Source organism: Callionymus lyra, chromosome 5, assembly GCF_982586985.1.
Source record: "Callionymus lyra chromosome 5, fCalLyr1.hap1.1, whole genome shotgun sequence".
Taxonomy (NCBI): domain Eukaryota; kingdom Metazoa; phylum Chordata; class Actinopteri; order Syngnathiformes; family Callionymidae; genus Callionymus; species Callionymus lyra.
This window is the reverse complement of record NC_141822.1, coordinates 17,325,321-17,345,710: the sequence shown is the minus strand read 5'-3', so window position 1 is coordinate 17,345,710 and position 20,390 is coordinate 17,325,321. Positions and strand designations below refer to the sequence as shown.

General features: G+C 36.5%; 2 protein-coding genes across 3 annotated transcripts; both read right to left on the bottom strand.

Annotated features, from left to right (window-relative positions):
• Positions 1–1,516: 1,516 nt before the first annotated feature.
• smtna (smoothelin a) lies at positions 1,517–8,918 on the bottom strand. Its single transcript, XM_087792506.1, has 8 exons — positions 8,797–8,918; positions 8,094–8,186; positions 6,898–6,973; positions 6,720–6,839; positions 6,615–6,645; positions 4,979–5,093; positions 4,751–4,902; positions 1,517–3,291 (listed from the first exon to the last, which is right to left on the bottom strand). The coding sequence occupies exons 2-8, from the start codon at positions 8,160–8,162 to the stop codon at positions 3,144–3,146; spliced, it is 711 nt and encodes a 236-aa protein (XP_087648632.1). The 5' UTR covers positions 8,163–8,186; positions 8,797–8,918; the 3' UTR covers positions 1,517–3,143.
• Positions 8,919–10,218: 1,300 nt separating this feature from the next.
• slc35e4 (solute carrier family 35 member E4) lies at positions 10,219–19,972 on the bottom strand. 2 transcript variants are annotated; one of them, XM_087791220.1, is made up of 3 exons: positions 19,838–19,972; positions 17,587–18,200; positions 10,219–14,059 (listed from the first exon to the last, which is right to left on the bottom strand). In XM_087791220.1, exons 2-3 carry the CDS (start codon positions 18,179–18,181, stop codon positions 13,551–13,553), a joined length of 1,104 nt encoding a protein of 367 aa, XP_087647346.1. In that variant the 5' UTR covers positions 18,182–18,200; positions 19,838–19,972; the 3' UTR covers positions 10,219–13,550. The 2 variants fall into 2 exon arrangements, with proteins under 2 accessions (XP_087647346.1, XP_087647345.1); XM_087791219.1 differs by lacking the exon at positions 19,838–19,972 and having other exon boundaries at positions 17,587–18,355.
• Positions 19,973–20,390: the final 418 nt, after the last annotated feature.

The following is a 20,390-nucleotide window of genomic DNA, read 5'->3' as shown; positions in this document are numbered from 1 at the left end:
TTATATATATATATACTCTGAAGGACCATTTATTTGTTATTATGTGTTATTATTACGATTATTAACATGATTTAATTTCTGTGATTGAAACCAAATTCTTATCTACAAATGGTCTACCAAATTCTATAAATATTTAATGGTTTTATATATATATATATATATATATATATATATATATATATATATATATACACTCTGAAGGACCATTTATTTGTTATTATGTGTTATTATTACGATTATTAACATGATTTAATTTCTGTGATTCAAACCAAATTCTTATCTACAAATGGTATACCAAGTTCTATAAATATTTAATGGTTTTATATATATATATATATATATATATATATATAGTGTATTTTTATTACGATTATTAGCATGATTTATTTATTTAATATTAGTGGAAGTTAAAGTCGTAGTATAAGTAGTAGTCTTGGTAAGTTATTTTGTTTTTTAATGCGAAACATTCTTAAGATCTATCGAAAATACATTACTGTTGTCAGTTTTTTAAATGTCCCTTTTCATCCAGGTTAAAAAAACAACAACAAAAAACGCTCATTCCATGCCATCATTTCTCCAACTGTCTCAATTTTGTGTTTATATGGAGAAAAGAAATACATTAAAAAAAAATACAACCTGTATTATATGAATTTGAAATATCGATTAATTTGTTAAGGCTTTCAGATCCCAGTTCCCGTAATGTAACACAAATTAACTTGATTTATATATACTCAACTCAAGGAACGCCAGTGCACAGATGAACTATTGCTTGATCAACATGGGAGCTTGATTTCTCCACCAGAGCAGTTGAGTGAGCAAATCAGACTTGTGTGCGTATACTTTTTATCAGACACTAAAAAACAAACAATCTCTGTTACTTTGGTTCCCCAAAAAACAACAACTGAAAATCAACTAAATGGATGATAAAGTAAAAGAGAAGAAAACATATAATTTATATTCAGATTATCACCATTTTTTTGGTTTGTAGTATTTAATTAAATATATTGTTTTGCCTCCTTTGAGAGATGTTTGTGTAGTTATTTTGGTGTATTCGATTCTCTTCTCTCTCCACCCCAAACCAGATAATCAAATATTTATCATCATAAATAATAAATACCCAAACAAAAGTGTTGACTTGCCTTCTTGTGGTCGCGTCTACAGCACAATTATGAGTTCAAAACCAGAAACATGGATGCACTTACAGAGAAGTTGCTCCCGTTTCACATTCTTTTGGCCAAACTCCAACATTATTGTGTCTTTAGTGTTCACACAACTTGAAAAATCCTGTTAAATGTGTTGCTAAAGCATTATAGCATACAAGTCAAAGCACAGAAAGCTGCCATAACATTATGACCATCTACCTAGACTTGTGGGTTCACATGGGATCGAAGTACTCGGTACTCTACAGAAGATTCCGAATTATCTCCGCAGCTGAATTCAGTGCAAAATAAATAAGGTAAGGTAAGGTAAAACTTTATTGATCCCTCAGGAGGTCTCCTTCGGGAAATTGTTTTTTTCCAATAGCCACAGAAAATACAGCAATCTTTCATAAAAAATATATTCATAAAATCAATACATTATTGTTTTTTTAATCAAAATTCGGTGGTAATGCTTGTCGACCACGTATTTACTTGTTGGCTCAATTGCTCACAGTCTTTAGTGTAATCACGGAAATCTAAATTGATTGCTCTTAAGAAACAATCATCCGCATCACATAAATGCTGAAATTATCTTTATCTCTAAAAGGATCTTTAAGTTTGTTTGTTGTTGAGTCAAAACTTCACAACACTTAATCGAACGTAAAGACATGGTTTACAGATTAAATGAAGATAGAAAAAACTATTCAACAACAGATTAGATCATTTCATCAACAAACATAAATTACTTTCAGCCAATATGGATTTAGAGCAAACAGTTCAACATCACTAGCATTAAAAGAATCAATTGAGGAGATCATGAATGCAATAGATCAAAAACTGCACTCAGCAGGGGTATTTATAGACTTGAAAAAAGCTTTTGACAGAATAAATCATAACATATTGATAAATAAACTTGAATGCTATGGGATCAGGGGGTCGGTTTTGCACTGGGTGAGAAGTTACTTAATTAACACAATTTGTGAAGTTGGGTGAATATTCATTATTACGCTTGGACATTGCTTGTGGCGTTCCACAGGGGTCAGTAATGGGTCCGAAATTGTTTTTACTTGACATAAATGACATTTGAAAAGTTTCAAAAATATTAAAATTAGTTTTATTTGGAGATAACACCAACATTTATTGTTCGGGGAGGGATTTACATGAACTGCTGGGGAAGATCACAACGGAAATGGGCAAACTGAAAATGTGGTTTTGACAGTGACAAATTATCATTAAACTTGAATAAAACTTAATTCATGCTATTCATCAATTGCAATAAAAGTAAACAATTACAGATGCAAGTAGATGGTGTGGATATTGAAAGAGTTAATGAAAATAAGTTTCTTGGTGTAATAATTGATGAGAAAATAAACTGGAAGTCTCATATAAAACATATAAAAAATGTGGTTATTAATTGCATTGTCAAGAAGGGGTAGGTTTAAATAAGCCTACTCCTTTTTGGACATTTGGTTTGATATCATAATTGTTTTGACTATATTTGTTTTGACTATAATTGTTTTGACTATTATTGTTTGACTAACGCTATCTTTATTTCTTATGTCATTGATTTTGTTTTATTGTCTGAACATTTTTTTTCTTATGTACCTACACATGTTCGGAATAAAGCATTCATTCAATAGTTTTTAACTGTGACTGTCAAAAATCTTGAAAGGTGTCCGTATATTTATAATGTTAAATATTAATTAAATAATATTTAATGGCGATCAGAGAAGCAGTGTCTGAATGTTTGTTTTGCACAGCGACCATCAATATTATGAAACATGTGCATGTTGAGTGCAGATGTGTAATCTGGTGGAACACTCTAATCCTCATCTCCAGATGTTGACTGACAGGAGCACTCTTGCAGAATTACATTGAAATGACGAATCTTCTGGATTACTAAATAATCTCTACTTACTTACTTACATCTTGATACATCAGTGTAAGTGTTTGAGTGAATGTAATCTGGATAAGATGTGAGCAACAAGTGAACCAGGGAGGCGTCTACGCTCGCTTCTTGGTCTTGACCAGGCCCTTCTCCACCAGGCAGCGGTAGAACTCCTGAATGTACGTGTACACGCACTTCCAGTCGGGCTCTTTCATCCGGATGAGGTCATCAGCGTCCAGCAGTGGAGGACAGCCGGCCAACCTCCTACAGACAGACATCACAGTATTTCAGATCCAAACCACATGATCGTCGTTTCTCATGATCTTCGTTTCTTGTGACTCTTCCCTGAGAAACCTGGCTAACTGTTTCAACGTGTGTTTCCTGCCATGTTTACATGTTTGCTCAAAATATTTGTCTGATGTTGGCGAAGGAGCCTGGTAACACAGACGACTCTGTCCTTGAATGTCCTTGTATTACTCTACATCTATACCACACCGATTCATTTGAAGTGGCCAGTCGGATGGTTAGATCAAAAGCAAAGTAGATTAATGTTCACCTTAACATAGGGGTTTAAGATAAGACAATAACATATTTTAGACCCTTGTGTGATTGAGTTCGACACAAAAAGCGCTATATAAATAAATATTACTTACTTACTTACTTACAATGCAACACTAATAGACTCAGGAACTCGTTCATTTCTTGTGCTATTATATCCTTTTCTTTGCGTTATTTCCTTTAATGTATGTTCTTTATATATTATCCATCCATCCATCCATCCATCCATCCATCCATCCATCCATCCATCCATCCATCCATCCATCCGCCCATCCATCCATCCATCCATCCATCCATCCATCCATCCATCCATCCATCCATCCATCCATCCGTCCGTCCGTCCGTCCGTCCGTCCGTCCGTCCGTCCGTCCGTCCGTCCGTCCGTCCGTCCGTCCGTCCGTCCGTCCGCCCGCCCGCCCGCCCGCCTATCTATCTATCTATCTATCTATCTATCTATCTATCTATCTATCTATCTATCTATCTATCTATCTATCTATCTATCTATCTATCTATCTATCTATCTATCTATCTATCTATCTATCTATCTATCTATCTAATCTATCTATCTATCTATCTATCTATCTATCTATCTATCTATCTATCTATCTATCTATCTATCTATCTATCTATCTATCTATCTATCTATCTATCTATCTATCTATCTATCTATATATCTGTCTATCTGTCTGTCTGTCTGTCTGTCTGTCTGTCTGTCTGTCTGTCTGTCTGTCTGTCTGCCTATCTATCTATCTATCTATCTATCTATCTATCTATCTATCTATCTATCTATCTATCTATCTATCTATCTATCTATCTATCTATCTATCTATCTATCTATCTATCTATCTATCTATCTATCTATCTATCTATCTATCTATCTATCTATCTATCTATCTATCTATCTATCTATCTATCTATCTATCTATCTATAAATATACTGATTTTTTTTAATGATTTACATGTAGTTACAAGTTAAAAGCTTTACATCTATCACATACTAACATGACTGTTGTGTACTAAATATATTCATGTTAAAGTTCCTTCAAAATAAAAGTCTTTTTTTCTTCTAGTTGGTCAGCATAACCTTAAGCTTAACAACTTCCTTATCCGTGGATCGTAGACCAAACCAAACATCGTGGTCTTCATAAAAGGAGCGAGAGCTCACTCTGCGGTGCTGAAAGCGAGCTGGAAGTTGTCCTTGGGCTTGTTGGGGTTGAGGGTGTAATACTCAAAGGCGTCCGGGAAGAAGCGGTGCACCAGGGCGCAGAAGGCGATGCCATCCTTCCAGCTGGAGGAGAAGTTCTGGATGTTGACTCCCTGAGAGAGAGAAAGTAGAGTTATGTACAGCTAAACAGAGCGTAAATCTACGGGCCGGTCGTTGCGACAAACTTACCTCATAAGGCTCTGTTTTGGCCCGGCACCAGTCAAGAAGCATTTGTTTGACATTTTTAACATTGTGTGCTGCAGCGGGAGGACATTTCTGGGCTGTGGCTGCAGCTGGACTCACCCTTCAGAGGAGCACAAGCATGAAGGTCTCCATTAACCTTCTCTGATGTCCCATGTTTGACATTCAAATGACTGTTAATCCTCTATGGAGGTATATCACAATCAGAATATTGATTTTTAACATTTTACTATGAATTACGATGAAATGTTCATTTTTAAGACTTGAATTATATTTTTTACACAGTTTAATTCAATAATTGTTATATTAAAATGTTGATTATAATGTGTTTATTGAAAGGTTGAATTTTGAATTGTACTTATTGAAGTAATTCAAGAATTTAAGAATTAAAGAATTAAATTAAAGAATTAAAGAATTTGAAAATTCTCAAATTGTATACAAGGTTTTTGTTTTACACACAGAGTTGAATATTCTAATTTCATTTAAAAATACATTTTCTAAATAAAATTCTTAACCTTTTAAATTCAATACAGACATTATGGTACTCTTATACACACATTTTTATATTCAATTGTTAAAGAAAAAAATTAAACCGCTCAATATATAAATTATTGAATTCAATTATTAAAATAAACCCCAATTCAATCCTTTAAAAATGAACAATATTTCAATAAAAAGATTAAAAGGTGTCGTTACATAGTCCGTAAAAAACAGCCAAGTACAGACCAGACTGACTTACGAGCTTCACAGTCTGTGATTAACATTTTCTGAAAGTAAACCAAGAATAAGATGCACAAACATAATGGATGTTAAAAAGGTTAACTGAGTTCCCTGAGTGGGAGTGAGAAGAAGACGGGTTTATTGAGTTATAAAATAAGTTGGAAAGTGGTTTTAATTTAGTTATAAGGCAAGTTGTGACGGTTTATTTGATTTCTGAGCATGAATTGAGGATTCTAGTTCTAACACCTGAACATTTCTCACCAATTCAAGGTGACCTGGATATAAACTGGTTTAAAGATGCTTCAGATGTGATGTAGTGACCGATTTCTTCTATTACTCTGCACTTTTTTCACGACGTGTGTGTGCGTTATCGAGAAAACACTCAAACCCACTCGTCCATTTAGGAGCTGACAGATGACCTCATCATCCTTCGCCCTGTAGGAGGTCATTAGTGTGGAACTGTCTCTACAATTGATTTTTCTGGAAACGGAGGTAGTTCTGGGGGTTGAGGAAGTTAAGGACCATAGAGATCTTTCTTTTTTTTTTAACATTCCCAACTGATTCAGAAGAGAATTCCACCTAAGTCTTGAATATTCACTTTTCCATGGCAACTCTTCTAAAGAGGGAACAACACGCCTGCATGAGATTTGAGGTTCAGTCCCTCAGCTGCTGCATTCAAACTTTCCTTTTCAGACCCTGGAGCAGAGTTTCAGGGTGTAAAGGAACTTTCTTTTGAGTGAAAGTACAATTTAGTTAAATATTAAATTAACGGTTATAAATTGTACTTCAATTCCAAAACAGATACTGTTAGAAATCTAGTAGAAAGAATCTCTCATTGAATTGCATTGAAATATGCCTGAATACAAGTTTCCCTCCATCCTGTTGTTGCAAGAGTGCGACTCACCCTCCGACTGTCCTGCCCACAGGAGCGGCGGCTGCCCAAAGTGGAATAAAATCAATAATTAATAACCACAAACAAACAGGAATTTCAGTGAACGGCGTCACTCACAGCTTGTTGGCTGCTGCTGGCTCACGTGAGATCCTCCTCCTCCGACTGCTGGTCCACCTTTGCTCAGACCCTGCTGCTTCAGGTCCTGCTGCCTGGACCCTCGATCCTGCTCCCGCTTGTCTGAGGAGAAGTCATGGTTGTGAATGTCCTGAGAGTCACAAGAGCAATGGAGTCGCACCTCTCTTCCTCTTCATCAGGTCCCTCAAGGCGGCTCGGATCAGCTTCCTCTGATCGAAGTCCTCTGCAGTGTCCAGCTGAAGAGAGAGACCAGGTCCATGTAGACGTACATGTCCATTACTCAAGATTTTAATGAGTATTTATCTCTTGTAGTTTTGCTATTTGTAACCTGGGATGGCGAAGGAAACATTAAACCACTTAATGATTATAAAATAAGCATGATTTAAAAACATGATTTGAATTGATGATGATTTGATTGTCTTTCCTCTCAATAAAAGCAAGATTGGTTGATAATAACTAGGGCTGTGTATTGGCAAGAATCTGATTATATGATCACGATACAGTGGCAACGATACGATATAGTTCAATATATTGCGATTCTGTGGGTAAAACAGTAGAATTTACCGACCACATGACTCTATTTGTTTTGAAACTAAAATATGTCTAAACATCAGCTTCAAAAGTTGCAGGAGCAGACTGTATCCTCTTGTCCTCAGTCATTGCAGGTTGATTGCACATAATGACTGCTGTCATCTAGTGGACAGAAGTGTAATTATAACATAGAAATCAACAAAGTCCATGAAAATGTGCTGTTAATTGTTAATTAAAAATATACACAATAAAATAAAATGTCATTTGAAAGCCAAAGAAAATTATAAAATGTATAATAAAAAAAAACAATACAGTGCGGTTGAATGTCGATTCAGAATGATGAAGAATTTTTTTTTAACTGTATCGATATTTATAACCCCTACTTATAACATTACAAACAATAAAAACAAAAGCTGAATTATAATAAAGTAGCAACTTGGAGGAGGTAGTAACTGAGTGGGTGGGGCTCTTGAAGATGTTCTGTACAGAATGTGGGCCAAACATGGTCCTTTTTTTTCTCCAGCCCAGAGAACTATTAACGTTCAACAACATTAAAACAGAACTGGGAAACTACACTGGTTTAACAGTAGAGGGAGCCAGAAACAAACATGTTTAATCTCATTGCTGCTTCATAGCTACTGTCCACGAGTATCAGCAGAAAAAAAAGATATTTAAACATACGTTGAATTAAAGGAGAGATAAATAAATGATCAGTGAGTCAAGCTGAGGATCAGGAAGTAGATCTGGATTGGAAGCTACACGACAACACTATTGTGATCAGAGTAACACATTTTTAGTGCATATCTCTGTCGACTCATTTCTCACCATCTTGTTCAGAACCTCCTCGTCTTCAATGGCTGCGAGATCCTCGGCGGTCCGAGCAGGAGGGTCCATGTTTGACTTGGACTGATCTTTATCCTTAAAAACAGTTGGAAATATTATCGAGAATTTTGAATTAATTAATAGATATATTTACCAACAACTGCTCAGAATATGATACGACACGAACGTGTAAGATATTTTGACCAAAAAAACAAGTATTTTTGGAAACACATTCCATTTAAAAAAGAGAAAATAGTGAGGACAATTTAAATTTATTATTTATATTATTAATTTATTGTTTTCTGTTCAGTGTTTTAAAAGAATCATCTCTGTTCCTTATCTTATCTTAAGCACTGGTCAACATGTTAAGTTTGACACATATGAGAGCATTTAAGAAAGTTTAGAAACATAAGAGAGAGATAGAAAGTGATGTTGTTGAGAAAGGGCAAAGGAAGAATATAAAAAGAAAGTCTGTTCATTGGAGAAAGCATCTGTGGATGAAATGTTTCCACAAGTTACGTGCTGTGGAAATAAAGTGTTTATTCCAGTTAAACCTTCCGTCTGTATCTTAGCGACCGAGCTCGAGCAGCACGGAGCGAAAACACGAACAAATATAGTCATGTTGTGAGAACCTGTGAGAGGATCGGTGAGAAACTAGATGAACCCGGTGAGTTCTGATGAAAACAAAGCAGCACGAGTGACTCACCTCTGGTCCAGAGAGTCCGGGTCCTGTTGCTGCGAGTGCTTAGGGTTTCGCTCACTTCACGAGAAAGTCCTCACGTCCCACCCTAGGAGGAGGAGGAGACCCCGAGCCTCCATCAGTCTCTGTCCTCGCTGTCACAACGTCCTCAAGGAACAAGTAGCGTCTTCAACAAGCATCAATATTCGTGAATAAAAAGACTGTGAGCACGTGTGAGACCAGAGCAGCTACGTTACCTTATTCAGGCACAAACTCAGCAGCAGCTGTTTACATTTCTCAGTGACTCACAATCTTAAACAATAATCTCACTTTTTTGGATCCTCGATTATCGGGGTGAAGTCAACTGTTATGATGAGGTTTCATTGTGACCGATTCCTCATATTAATCAGGAAGAAATCTATGTTTCCACTGCAGCGTTTGTTGGAACCGAAACATGTTTTTTTAGATGATTTTCTCACTAAACTGCAAACCCAAGACCAAGTTTCTCATTTACCTGATAATCTTATAACTATATATAAGGACCTTTGCGACAGATTTTAAGTGAGGAGTTCGGCCATCAGGGAGAGACTCGGAGTAGAGCTTCTCGACAGACGATAAAGAGCCTGGGTCTCTGCAATTTATCTGCTGCCCCTTCGACCCCACCTCAGAAAATAACAGTGTCCAACATTAGTAGAATTATTTTCTCAATCAGTTTAGAATGTTTCAAAAGAAAGATCACTCCTGGTCTTAACCTTCTCAGAGGAAAATTGTGGAGACATTTAAATCGGTTGCAAAAATGAAAGACGGCAGAAAACTAATCAAAGCTAAACAGATGAAACAGCAGCATCTAGCGGTGACTTATTGCAAATGCTTTATTTATATAGGAAAATATATAATGAAACTCGTTTTAAAATATGTTTCCAATTATCCAGACATTATTTGATAACCCTAAAATAAAAACAATATTAAGACCAAACACAGTTTTAAACATGTTGACTCTTGACATATTCGTCACTTGAAAACATTCTAGGCAATTAAAATTACTTTTATTTCACCACCATTTTGTATACAGTGACAAACATTCATTGGAACAACAAAAAGGTTGTCTTAATTTACAACAAAAAACAACTATTCTGTTTAAATTATCAGCGACAATTAAAGATCTTTGCACGAAAACTAAAATTGCAGAGGCTTTGGGGATTAAATATTCTATAAATATCTTTGATTAAAAAAAAATAAAATAAAAAAAAGGTTTTTAAAGTTTTTAAATATTACAGTTTAAAATAGTCTATGCAAGGAGTTTAAATGAATCACACACATTTAATGGCAGATATTTACAATGTTTTTTTCTCTGGATTTATTTTAGACTTAGTTATAACAAAGACTTAAGAATTGTGACAACTTATGTTAATATTAATAAAATATGTAAAGCTATGAAAATAAAGACAATTTGTTTCGCCAATTCCTTTATTTTCATGTAAGCAAACAGTGTTCTTATGAATGATATTTCTCTCAACAGCAGCATTTCAAACTGACATGACGGCATCAGGAAGAAAACCTCTCTTCTTTCAATGGACGTCTCAATAAGGCATCAGGCAAACATTGCATTTTTTCTAAACCAGCCGTTAATGTCTATAAATATATTAAAATAACTATTTACATCCGACTGGACCTTTGAAGTAATACAGAAGCTTAGACAATGAAGTTCATCGTAAAAATTAACACAAACATCAAACCAGGAATATAAGCACGGATGGATTTCAATGAGGAGTTGAAATGATGATGTTGTCATTTTTTTAAAGGTTCATTTCACATGCTGGATGTTATTGCGAGTGATTATCATCTCAGTGCAGTTGACTTTAGATTTATAAACAGTTTCACATCCGAGGTATATGATATCATTTAAATGTAACTAACTTAATCAAGTTATATTGATCCACTGTCTGCGATATTATAATGACCAACATTCAATTCCAAAAAAAGTAGACCCAGTAGCCATAAAAAAAAATGCATCGTCAGCGATTTGAATTAAAAAGCAGGGAGGTATTTTTAAGTGTCTTGGATACCTCAATATATATATATATCTTTTTAATGTTAGCATTACATTTGTTTTTTTTTACTTTTAAGTAGATTTTTTACAACATTTTCCTTCAGGATTTTTTTTTTCTAACTCTTAACAATTCCACCCTTAAAAATAAACAATCAATTTCCTCCAATTATCTCCATTACTGGGTGAAAATCAAATGTTTTGCTCAGCTCTGAGTGCTACCAACTTATTCCCCTGAAATAAAAAATACATTTATTCATAACATGATCTGACACGCAGGTTATATGCCAAGAATTGTCTAATTTAATGTTAGGATTTACATTCCTATCCTTTCAAAATGTGAAACAAAACATCACAAAAGAGACTGATTTGATATTAAAATGTATAACCAGCTCCAAGAATACCAGGAAGACGGTTCTCTAATAGAATGTTGCTCGTATAAAAGTGACAAGCTATTAGCTCGGAGCTAATAAGACTATTTTTTTTTGTTTTTAGCACTAAAATACATATAATTTATCTTTAGAAGATGAAACTGACTCATGAATAAACATGTTTGACTGCGTTCTTAAGTAAGGAGAGAGCGGTAGCACTAGCATGCTTGTGCGCTGGAGCGGCCATTTAAGAAACGTGCACGAGGTTAGCTAAGAGTTCTGTTAGCTAGCATGAAGCTAATTTAGTGTAAACTCAAGTAGGTTTGAACCAAAAAAAAAAAAAAGTCATGAAATAATATGATTCTTTTTTTAAGTGGCCACCTGCTGTCAGCGGATGTGTTTAATGGCAACAGAAAAGTGATATATTTCAACACAAAAGTATGGCTTCGTCACGACAAACAACGCATGATCACGTGATCGTATTTGACACCAACTCGAAAATAAATACACATCATATCAAACATGGCGCACAAACATAAATAAGTCAGTGTTAACGTTGACACAATATCACCCAGCAGGGGTCGCCACTGTGCGGGGAACTTCAAAGCTGGGAGGAGAAGGTTTGAACCGATTATTGGGCTCAGTTGTAGATTCCAGCTTTAAATGAAGAGAATCCACAGAGACACAAATCGAGTGTCTTGTCTTGAAAATAAGTACAACCTCCTCACACTTGAAGATTCAACAAGCTCCTAAAAAGCTGCCAAAGAATCTGGACCCAACTTAAAAGGTACCAGTTCAAGATCCGGTAACAGTCATCCAGGACCAGAAATACTGAAGGTGGAAGACCCAAGATTTATCACAGAAATCATCGAGACATCAAGGTTCCACTGAAAAATAGTTTTAAACTCACACCTGCCTGTCAATCAAATATACAACTCTTTTCCCGTCTAGAATTTTTGAGTAAGAAAGATTTATCTGTTAAAAAAAAAAGACGTTAAAAAGATTCTTTCTTCCTCTCACCATTAAAGTTTTGATTCAAAGGGGACAAACTTGATGAAGACCAAACCCTTTTTTTTTGTTTAATAAAAAGCCATTCAGATGTTGGGAGGGATCTAAAGTTAGTGGAGAGTCAAAATGGCGAATATGAGAAGCAAAATTGCTGGAAAAACCCTTTTACATAAAGTGGAAATGTAAAGAATTATTTGAAGTTGACTGATTGTTGTGGTGTGGAAGTTTATCAGTGGCATCACATTATCAAATGGTTGAATTTAATATAATTTAATGTTTAGACCTGCATTTTATTCAATTTAGGTTTAGTTTTCAAGCATTGAATTATTTTTTAAATAATTAAGTTTGAATATTTCCAGAGAAAACGAATAAATGAATTGCCATATTTCTATACTGAACATTACATTTGTTTACCATTATCAAACTATTTTAATAATTGAATAGAAAATGCATTTTTAAATTCCAAAAATATTATAACTGTTATTGCTTGCAGTGATTTATTGCAGTATTGAATTTAAAGGTCTATGAATATATTTTTCAAATAAGACACATATAAATTACAATAATTAAAACATAATTTTTAATTTAAATATTTGAAAAAAATAATAAACAATTTCAACGTTTCAAAAAGGAAATTATTGATTCAAATTATTTAGAAAAAAAAAAGTTTTTGCATAAAAAAAACAAAAACATATCAAATTAATCTAAGTTTCAACAATTCTAATGTTAAATGCAACCACTCGATATTGTGATGGCACTGATATACTTCCATATGTTATCAGCTGTGAGAGTTTAAGTGTCGACTCAGAATCTAGTCCTGAAAGGTCGACACACAATGTTCAGCTGCGACACAACGGCGTCTCATCTCCTGCATATTAAGTACAGCAAGAGTTTTTTGGTCTCATAATGAAACCTCTACATTATCTTAACCTGTTGGACTACACGTCCCATAATGCACTGCAACAGTGGTTTTTTTCCCCCATCAAGAGTTGAGCAAAAATCTAATTCCTATTATGATCCTCCTCAGAAAAACATTTTTTGTTTTGACGACATCAGCAGATAAACGGTCCTCTAGACTTCCTGCCTTCAACGACACAACTGCCAACTCTGAGTCGTGAGACTCTTAGTGCAAACAAACTGTTGAGCAGGATCTAGAGATCACATGAATGTCGAGGTGTTCACCCGCAGTGGTGCGAGGACCTCATGAGGTATTGATGACGGCGTGCTCACACATGCATCGGGGCGTGAGGAGGAACCCTGGAGACCTGAAGGTTGGATCTCTCGGGGTCACGTGACGAGCTACGATGTGGACGGTGTTTTCTGCACACCTTTGTTAGACACCGTTAGGACTCCTTTCAATCCGCCTTGTCGTGATCTTCCTCGTCTGCCTTCTGACACCACGAGGACGACGGACTCGCTCGGTCCGGATCCGGCGCCGGTGCCGCGCCCGCTTCGGCCTTGGCCTTGCGTGCGTCCATGTAGCTGACGATGAGCTCGGAGTTCTGGTAGATGAGCATGCCGGACAGCGTGAGCACGGCGCCGACGCAGCTCAGCGTGGACAGCTCGGTGCCGAAGAGCAGCTGCGACAGCAGCAGGTTGCCGACCACGTTGAGGTTGCCCAGGATGTGCAGGGTGACGGCCGAGGTGAGCGTGATCACGCAGCAGCTGGCCAGGTTGTACATGACCGAGCCCAGGCAGCTCAGCAGGATGAAGATCCACAGGTGGCGGTCGTAGTGGAGCGGCGACTCCAGCAGGGCCCAGTTCTCCAGGGCCAGGGCGGCCACGGCCAGGATGCAGAAGCTGGGGATGGACATCATGTAGAGCAGGAACACGGAGTTGATCTTCTCCTCCTGGAGTAAAATACCTGAGGAGAGACAAGTTTGATGCAGAGATCAGTGACTTCATGTCAAACAATCAACGCTCTTTAACTTGCACTTATTCAAGAGTAGTTTACACTTTGTTTACTATTTCAAGGTACAGTTGTCCTGCAACACACTTTCATTTCAGTTTTAAATGAAAATTCACTTAATATTAGATATATTAATATTTATTATATTCACTTAAAATTAATTTAATTTCACATCTAGATTTCAAATGCTCTCACACAAACAATGTTACATTTTAGTGATCGGAGGACCCACCAGAACTGTAAAATATATATATATATATATATATATATATATAGCAACCTATGGAAGTACGTCTGTGCCATTGTTGAAGGGTTAAATTTAACATTTGAAATGACGAAACTTTGCTTTTTTTAATTGAAATCTTAGTGGGGTTTTAACAGTATTTAATTATTTAAAGTAAGTAAGTAAGTAAGTAATTTTTATTTATATAGCGCTTTTCCAGACCAGGGTCACAAAGCGCTTAAACAATCAAAACAATATTCAATAAAGTATATACTTTAAAGGTCAAGATAAAACTGATAACACAACAGGAGTTCCAGAAATTCAAGGAAAAGCCTGAACAAATAGAAACGTCTTAAGATGTTTATTAAAGGAGTCAGTAGATCCTTCAAGCGCAAAGAGATGAAGATCGTTCCAAAGCTTAGGAAGTCAAATCATTTCTATATTGAAAGGTTCAATTCAAATAATTTTGTCAATAATATACAACTATTTTAAGTTCAAAAGGCTACAAATTAATAAATATAGAATTTATAAAATGTATTATTTAATAATTGGAATTATTATGTCAAAAAAAAAGAAAAGATATTTATCCTGCACCTTCCATCTTCACGCTCTGTAAAAAAGGTTTTGTTGCTAAAGTTAGCATATCAATGCTAGGCAGAACAGATATTGTTGCACTTTTTAAATTTAAAATCAAGCTTGCTCACAATACTTTAAGGAACATCTACCCCGACTCTGCTTATTTATAACTGCAATGTTGGCTTAGAGCATCACATGCCTCAGCTTTTAAGGATTAGAAAACCAGAACATTATTTGGTTGTTCATGAGTTTCAGGGTTTGTCTTGGAGCTATGAAGCCAAAACGGTGCCACTATTACACCATAACGAATAACATTAAAGAACATTTTTGAAAATTGAACTCATATACCCATATAATTATCTTTTTAGTGTGAATTCAAAACCTTCTTTTCAATGTTTAATTTATTATCCATTAATATGAGAATAGAGTTCAAATCCATTTTCTTTAGATATTGATGAAAGGAAATAAATAAAAGTTAAGTAGCTTTTAAAGTTCTGTTGGGTACCTGCTGACATTTCACAAATTAGCGTTTGCTGGACCTTTAACATTGTTCTTGACCTGTTAACACAATGTATTTACAGAGTGTCAGAGAAAGGTCGTCTAAGAAGGGACAAAGAACTTAAGGTAACACGAGACAACATTCTTCGACTCACTAGCGTGTTTCACATGTTCAAAACGCATCATGGCAATACAGTCTTGACGACAGCAGCACTTTTTTTCCGTGGTCAACAAAGCAGCTTTCTAAACACTGCTGGCCCCTTAGAAGATATATTTAGCAGCTGTACGCGTTCGGGGATTGAACCGACGACCTTGTGGTACAGAAGTTTAAGAACTTGCTAAAGAAAAATCTGATTTAGTGTTGCGTCACAAGGAAAAACCTCCAAGAGTGTAAACACACAGGGGTCTGAGTCATAGAAGGTAATGATATAACAGAATTAATTTGCTATTTTCAACTTGGATCTCATGTACTAGAGAAGTTTAATGGCGTCAAGGGTTTTCTTAAATACATTAGGTAATATCGGATCAGTGAAGATCATGTGCACGTCTCAGCACATGAGACGTTTTTTTTCCCAGGACCTCAAGTTAAAATGAAAAACAAAACAAGGCTTCACTTGTTTGGGTGAGGATGACACATGTGGACCGGACACACCCTTCCTCTTTCTGAACCGACAGAAAAAGCAAAGTGGAAAACTGTGTAAACACGCAACAGGATATCATCGGCGGGTAGAACCAGCAGGACGAGTGTAAATAACCCGTGTTTGTATCAATGTTTTTGCTTGGAAACCGTTGAAGTCGTTTCAGTACGATTCCACTTGAGTGAGTCACCGCGAGTGAACGCCTCATTCAGAGTGTTGTGACCAATAGAATGTTCTATAATAATATCATTAAATCAATCATTGTTCAAAGGTTCTCGTGAATACATTTTAATTGTAAATATTTTAATGAAACCTTCATTAGAGTGACTCAGACTCACTCACCTTGTTAATAGAGGACAGGTGTGCCCCCCCTTTGTCACACGTGACCTCTATTAACATACAGTTGAGTATTTATATGTGATTGGCATCGTCATGTAGTCGCAACAGTGTGTACCTGAACATTCTAAGAGTACCGCACATTTAATTTGCTTAAAGCAGTCCGTTAAAATGCTAATTACATTTTGTTAATTATAGTTTTGTAAATGACATATTGCAAGCTTCAGTCTCAGTAAATGTAAAATCAATACTTTTTTAACCAAAAAGTTTAAATTATAATGATTGTGATTATAAAAATTGTGCCTTTAATACTACTACAAAAAAGTATGCAAGTAAATATATACACACATACACACACTTAACCCTTGTGTTATCTAAGGGTCAAGGTGACCCGAAGGCCCGGAAACAGGTTGTTCACCTTAACCCAGAGACAACACAAGGGATACCACGTACACATTTGTTTTCAGGACCTTTAGGTCACTTTGACCCTGAAATAACACTAGGGTTAAGTGACATTGATGACAGGAAATTAACTCATTCAGAAGCCAAGGTCTTAAGCAGGATAAAAGAAAGTCATTTTTCAACTTTGATGTACAGTAAAATAACTTTTGACTACAGCTAGCATTGTTATTTCCACCAGCCAAATTAGCAAATATATTATTTAGTTCAGTCACTTACTACCTAGTACTACTTTTTGACTTATGATATACCATGTAAGATTGTAACACACATTCTGTGAATCCACAAGTAAATAACAATCCTTAATTTAATGTTAAATTTAGGCAATTTTTACAATAGAAAAGCTACATTTATAAGACAAACTTTTGTCTTAGCGGGGTGTGTCCTCTATGTATTATGGGGTGGTAAAGACAAGTTATTTTGACAGCTTGTTTGCAAAAACTGTTATTTATAGAGATTCATGTCTGAGGTGGGAAAATACTTCTTGAAAAGCCAAGTGAAAATGAAGTCCATTAGTAAGAATGATGGTCAGACGTGTTCCATGACGATTCATGAAATCTTAGACACCCTCTCGAGTGAGGGTCCAGATGGACACGTGTCCGATCTAGATCATAAAGTAGAGAAGCAGATGTCTCTACCAGAGTCAATATAATGTAATAAAACAAAAATATAAAAAGAGTCTCAAACTTAAATCACATCTTTGTCAAATTTGACCTACTTTCAAGTTACAGTTAAACACAAACGTGACCTACTTTGTTGAATGGACTTGACCCCTCTCAGCATGGTGGCCGCGAACACAAACAGGCAGCCGGTCTGGTCGTACTGGACCTCCCCCATGATGCTGAAGGACGCTCCCAGGCAGATGGGCATCATGGCCGTGTACTTGAGGACGTGGTGCTGCTTGCCCAGGATCAGCGCCGAGATGGCCAGCGTGAAGAGCGGCGTCGTCGTGTAGATCATCTGCGCGAACGACAGCTGGACGTAGTTCAGGCCCATGTTGCCGAAGGCGATGCTGGCGCAGAACGTCAGGCTGAGCAAGAAGACTTTACACTTGGCCCCCTGGGTCAGGTCCTGCTCGCCGGGGCCCCGGTGTCGGACCACCCGCAGCTTGATCAGCCCGTAGTCCACCACGATGGCCGTCAGCATGTGCAGCGCCGACAGCAGCAGAGGGTACCTGAAGTTGTAGACGGCGAAGATCCATTTGTTGAGGCTGGAGATGGTGGTGCCGGTCACCAGCCAGACGATGACCGCCGACAGCAGATGCAGCATCTCAGCGGGGGGTCTCCTCCTCCTGCCGCTCTCTTGCAGAGTCGCCTCGAATTTGGAGAAGCCATCGGCCTGGATCATATTCTTCTCATGGTGCTCTCTGTAAGGAAGACACATGCTTGAGACTCGTCGTCCTCTCTGCTCCCGAGACGGTTCCTCCTCTGAACTTTTTCTTCTAGCCCCGCCAAACCTCACGTGACTCTGTTTGGTATGACGGAACAATTATGTAACCGAGCAGGGAAACGACAGGCCCGGCATGTCTGAGTTCTCCAGTCAGACGAGACGACTGGGCGAGAGAAATGTTCCGAACGGGCGGGTCTTGAAAAAAAGTAAACTCTGAGTCACCCGACTCAGGTTTCAAAACATAACCGCTGAAGACAATCATGTGGAAAAACTACTGCGACACAAAGTTGTTTGATTTATTGACTCTTGACTGGTTATAAAAAAAAAAACTTCTGTGAGAACATAAATATAAAAATAAATTTGACTGAAGTCTGACGAACACCTAAACCTACTGGATTAGTCCTGGTTTAAAATACACTGGTCACTACTTGTATCGTCATGTGACCCTAAACTCAATTTTTCCCAAAGAGGTTAATGGAATCATGACAAGTTAGACGAGGAAAATCAAAGTCGTCTCTGTATCACTTCACCTGAGAAAGTAAATGTTTTTCTTGGTTCAAATATGTTCAGGATTGTTTAAAAGTGTGTGTAAAGTAGGATTAGTAGCCTCTCCATTTGTTGTGTGTGTATCAAAACGCTTTCAAAATAATTGGGTTTGTATAATATATAAAAGATGCTTGTCTTGAAACTTTTTTCCAAGATACTTTTAAATGACTGACAGTGTAATTCTAGTTTAAATATTGACAAACACATTCTTAAAACAAAGTGGAAAAGTAAAACTGGAAATTAAAAAGAAAATGCAAAACAAGAAGACATATGTACTACAACCTGAACATGCTTCCATTTCTATTTCTTTATATTTTTTAATTGTTTTTTCACACAATAATTTCAGAATGATTAAAATATTTCCACATTTTGGGATTTCAACTTTTTGAAAATGCATTTAAAAATGAAACATTGTATGTTCAAATGCATCTAATAAAGACAGATTTTATGTTGTTTTTTTTTAAACAATTTTCAAGAGTTATTGTGGCCATTATTGCCATAAATACTGTGTCACAACCGGTAAATACACGTTAGAAACATGTTTCTAAGTATTCTCTTTGTTGAGGTAATTCTCAACAAAAAGACGGTCAATCATGTGATAATAGAAGTTGTACATATTTAAGAAGCGGTTTATGTGGTCATAGCAAGACTGACACCATTTTTAGACGAGCTGTTATCATGCAAGAATATCTAGTTGTACCAGATTCATGTCGAAAGAGCCTCATGTGTAAACATATTTACAGATAATTCCATTTTTATTCAATAATTGAGAAAACTTGTTTGAATGCGAATCCTTATGGAAGTGTATCTCAAGTGGTGGTAAACAAGCGATTCATCTTGGCTGTAACTCGATCTTATAAATGTCCCTGGTGCCATTTTATTTCTTGAAATAGCTTCTTTGCTTTGGACACAATAACGAACGGCGATCATTGAAAAGTGATCCATCGTTGACATCGCATGATGACGTCAGACCTCTTGTTGTTGTCATGCTAGCGCTAGCTAAAGCTAGCACGCTGGCTAACACGAGCGTTTATTGCGCCTCGAAAATAATGGTGTCGGTTGTTTTACCGTGTTGGTGGTTGAGTAGGTGGACAGCCCTGGAGCACCGAGGCAGCATCGCGGCGTCAGTGGCCCTCGATGACAGGAGACCTGGCGGACACGTCGAGGAGGACGCGGCGCTGGAGGATGTTTAAAGGGCGACGACAACATGTTCTGTTGCGACATGCTGGACGACCAAAACTATTACGGCGTTAAAAATAGAAATCGTATGAATAGTTATGGTTTGTGTGCTTCTGGAAAAACATGCTGCTGCATGTTAAAATAAATAATTTATATAACATTATATTATTATTATTATTATTACATGTAACATTTTATATAAAATCATATAGATATATAAAAGTGGGAACAAAAAACAATAGGGGAAATAGAAATGTAAATATGTCCAATTGTTTAATTGTGGAAAATTAGAATGCTCATAATTTACAATGAAGTACCGAAATATAGCTGGAAAAATAATACAAATAAATGTATTAAAGTGGCCATTAGGTGCAGATTAAAACCTGGAATAAAACTGTTGTTTGTGGTTGCTAAGCTGGTCATGGTTACACTTTTTTTTTTT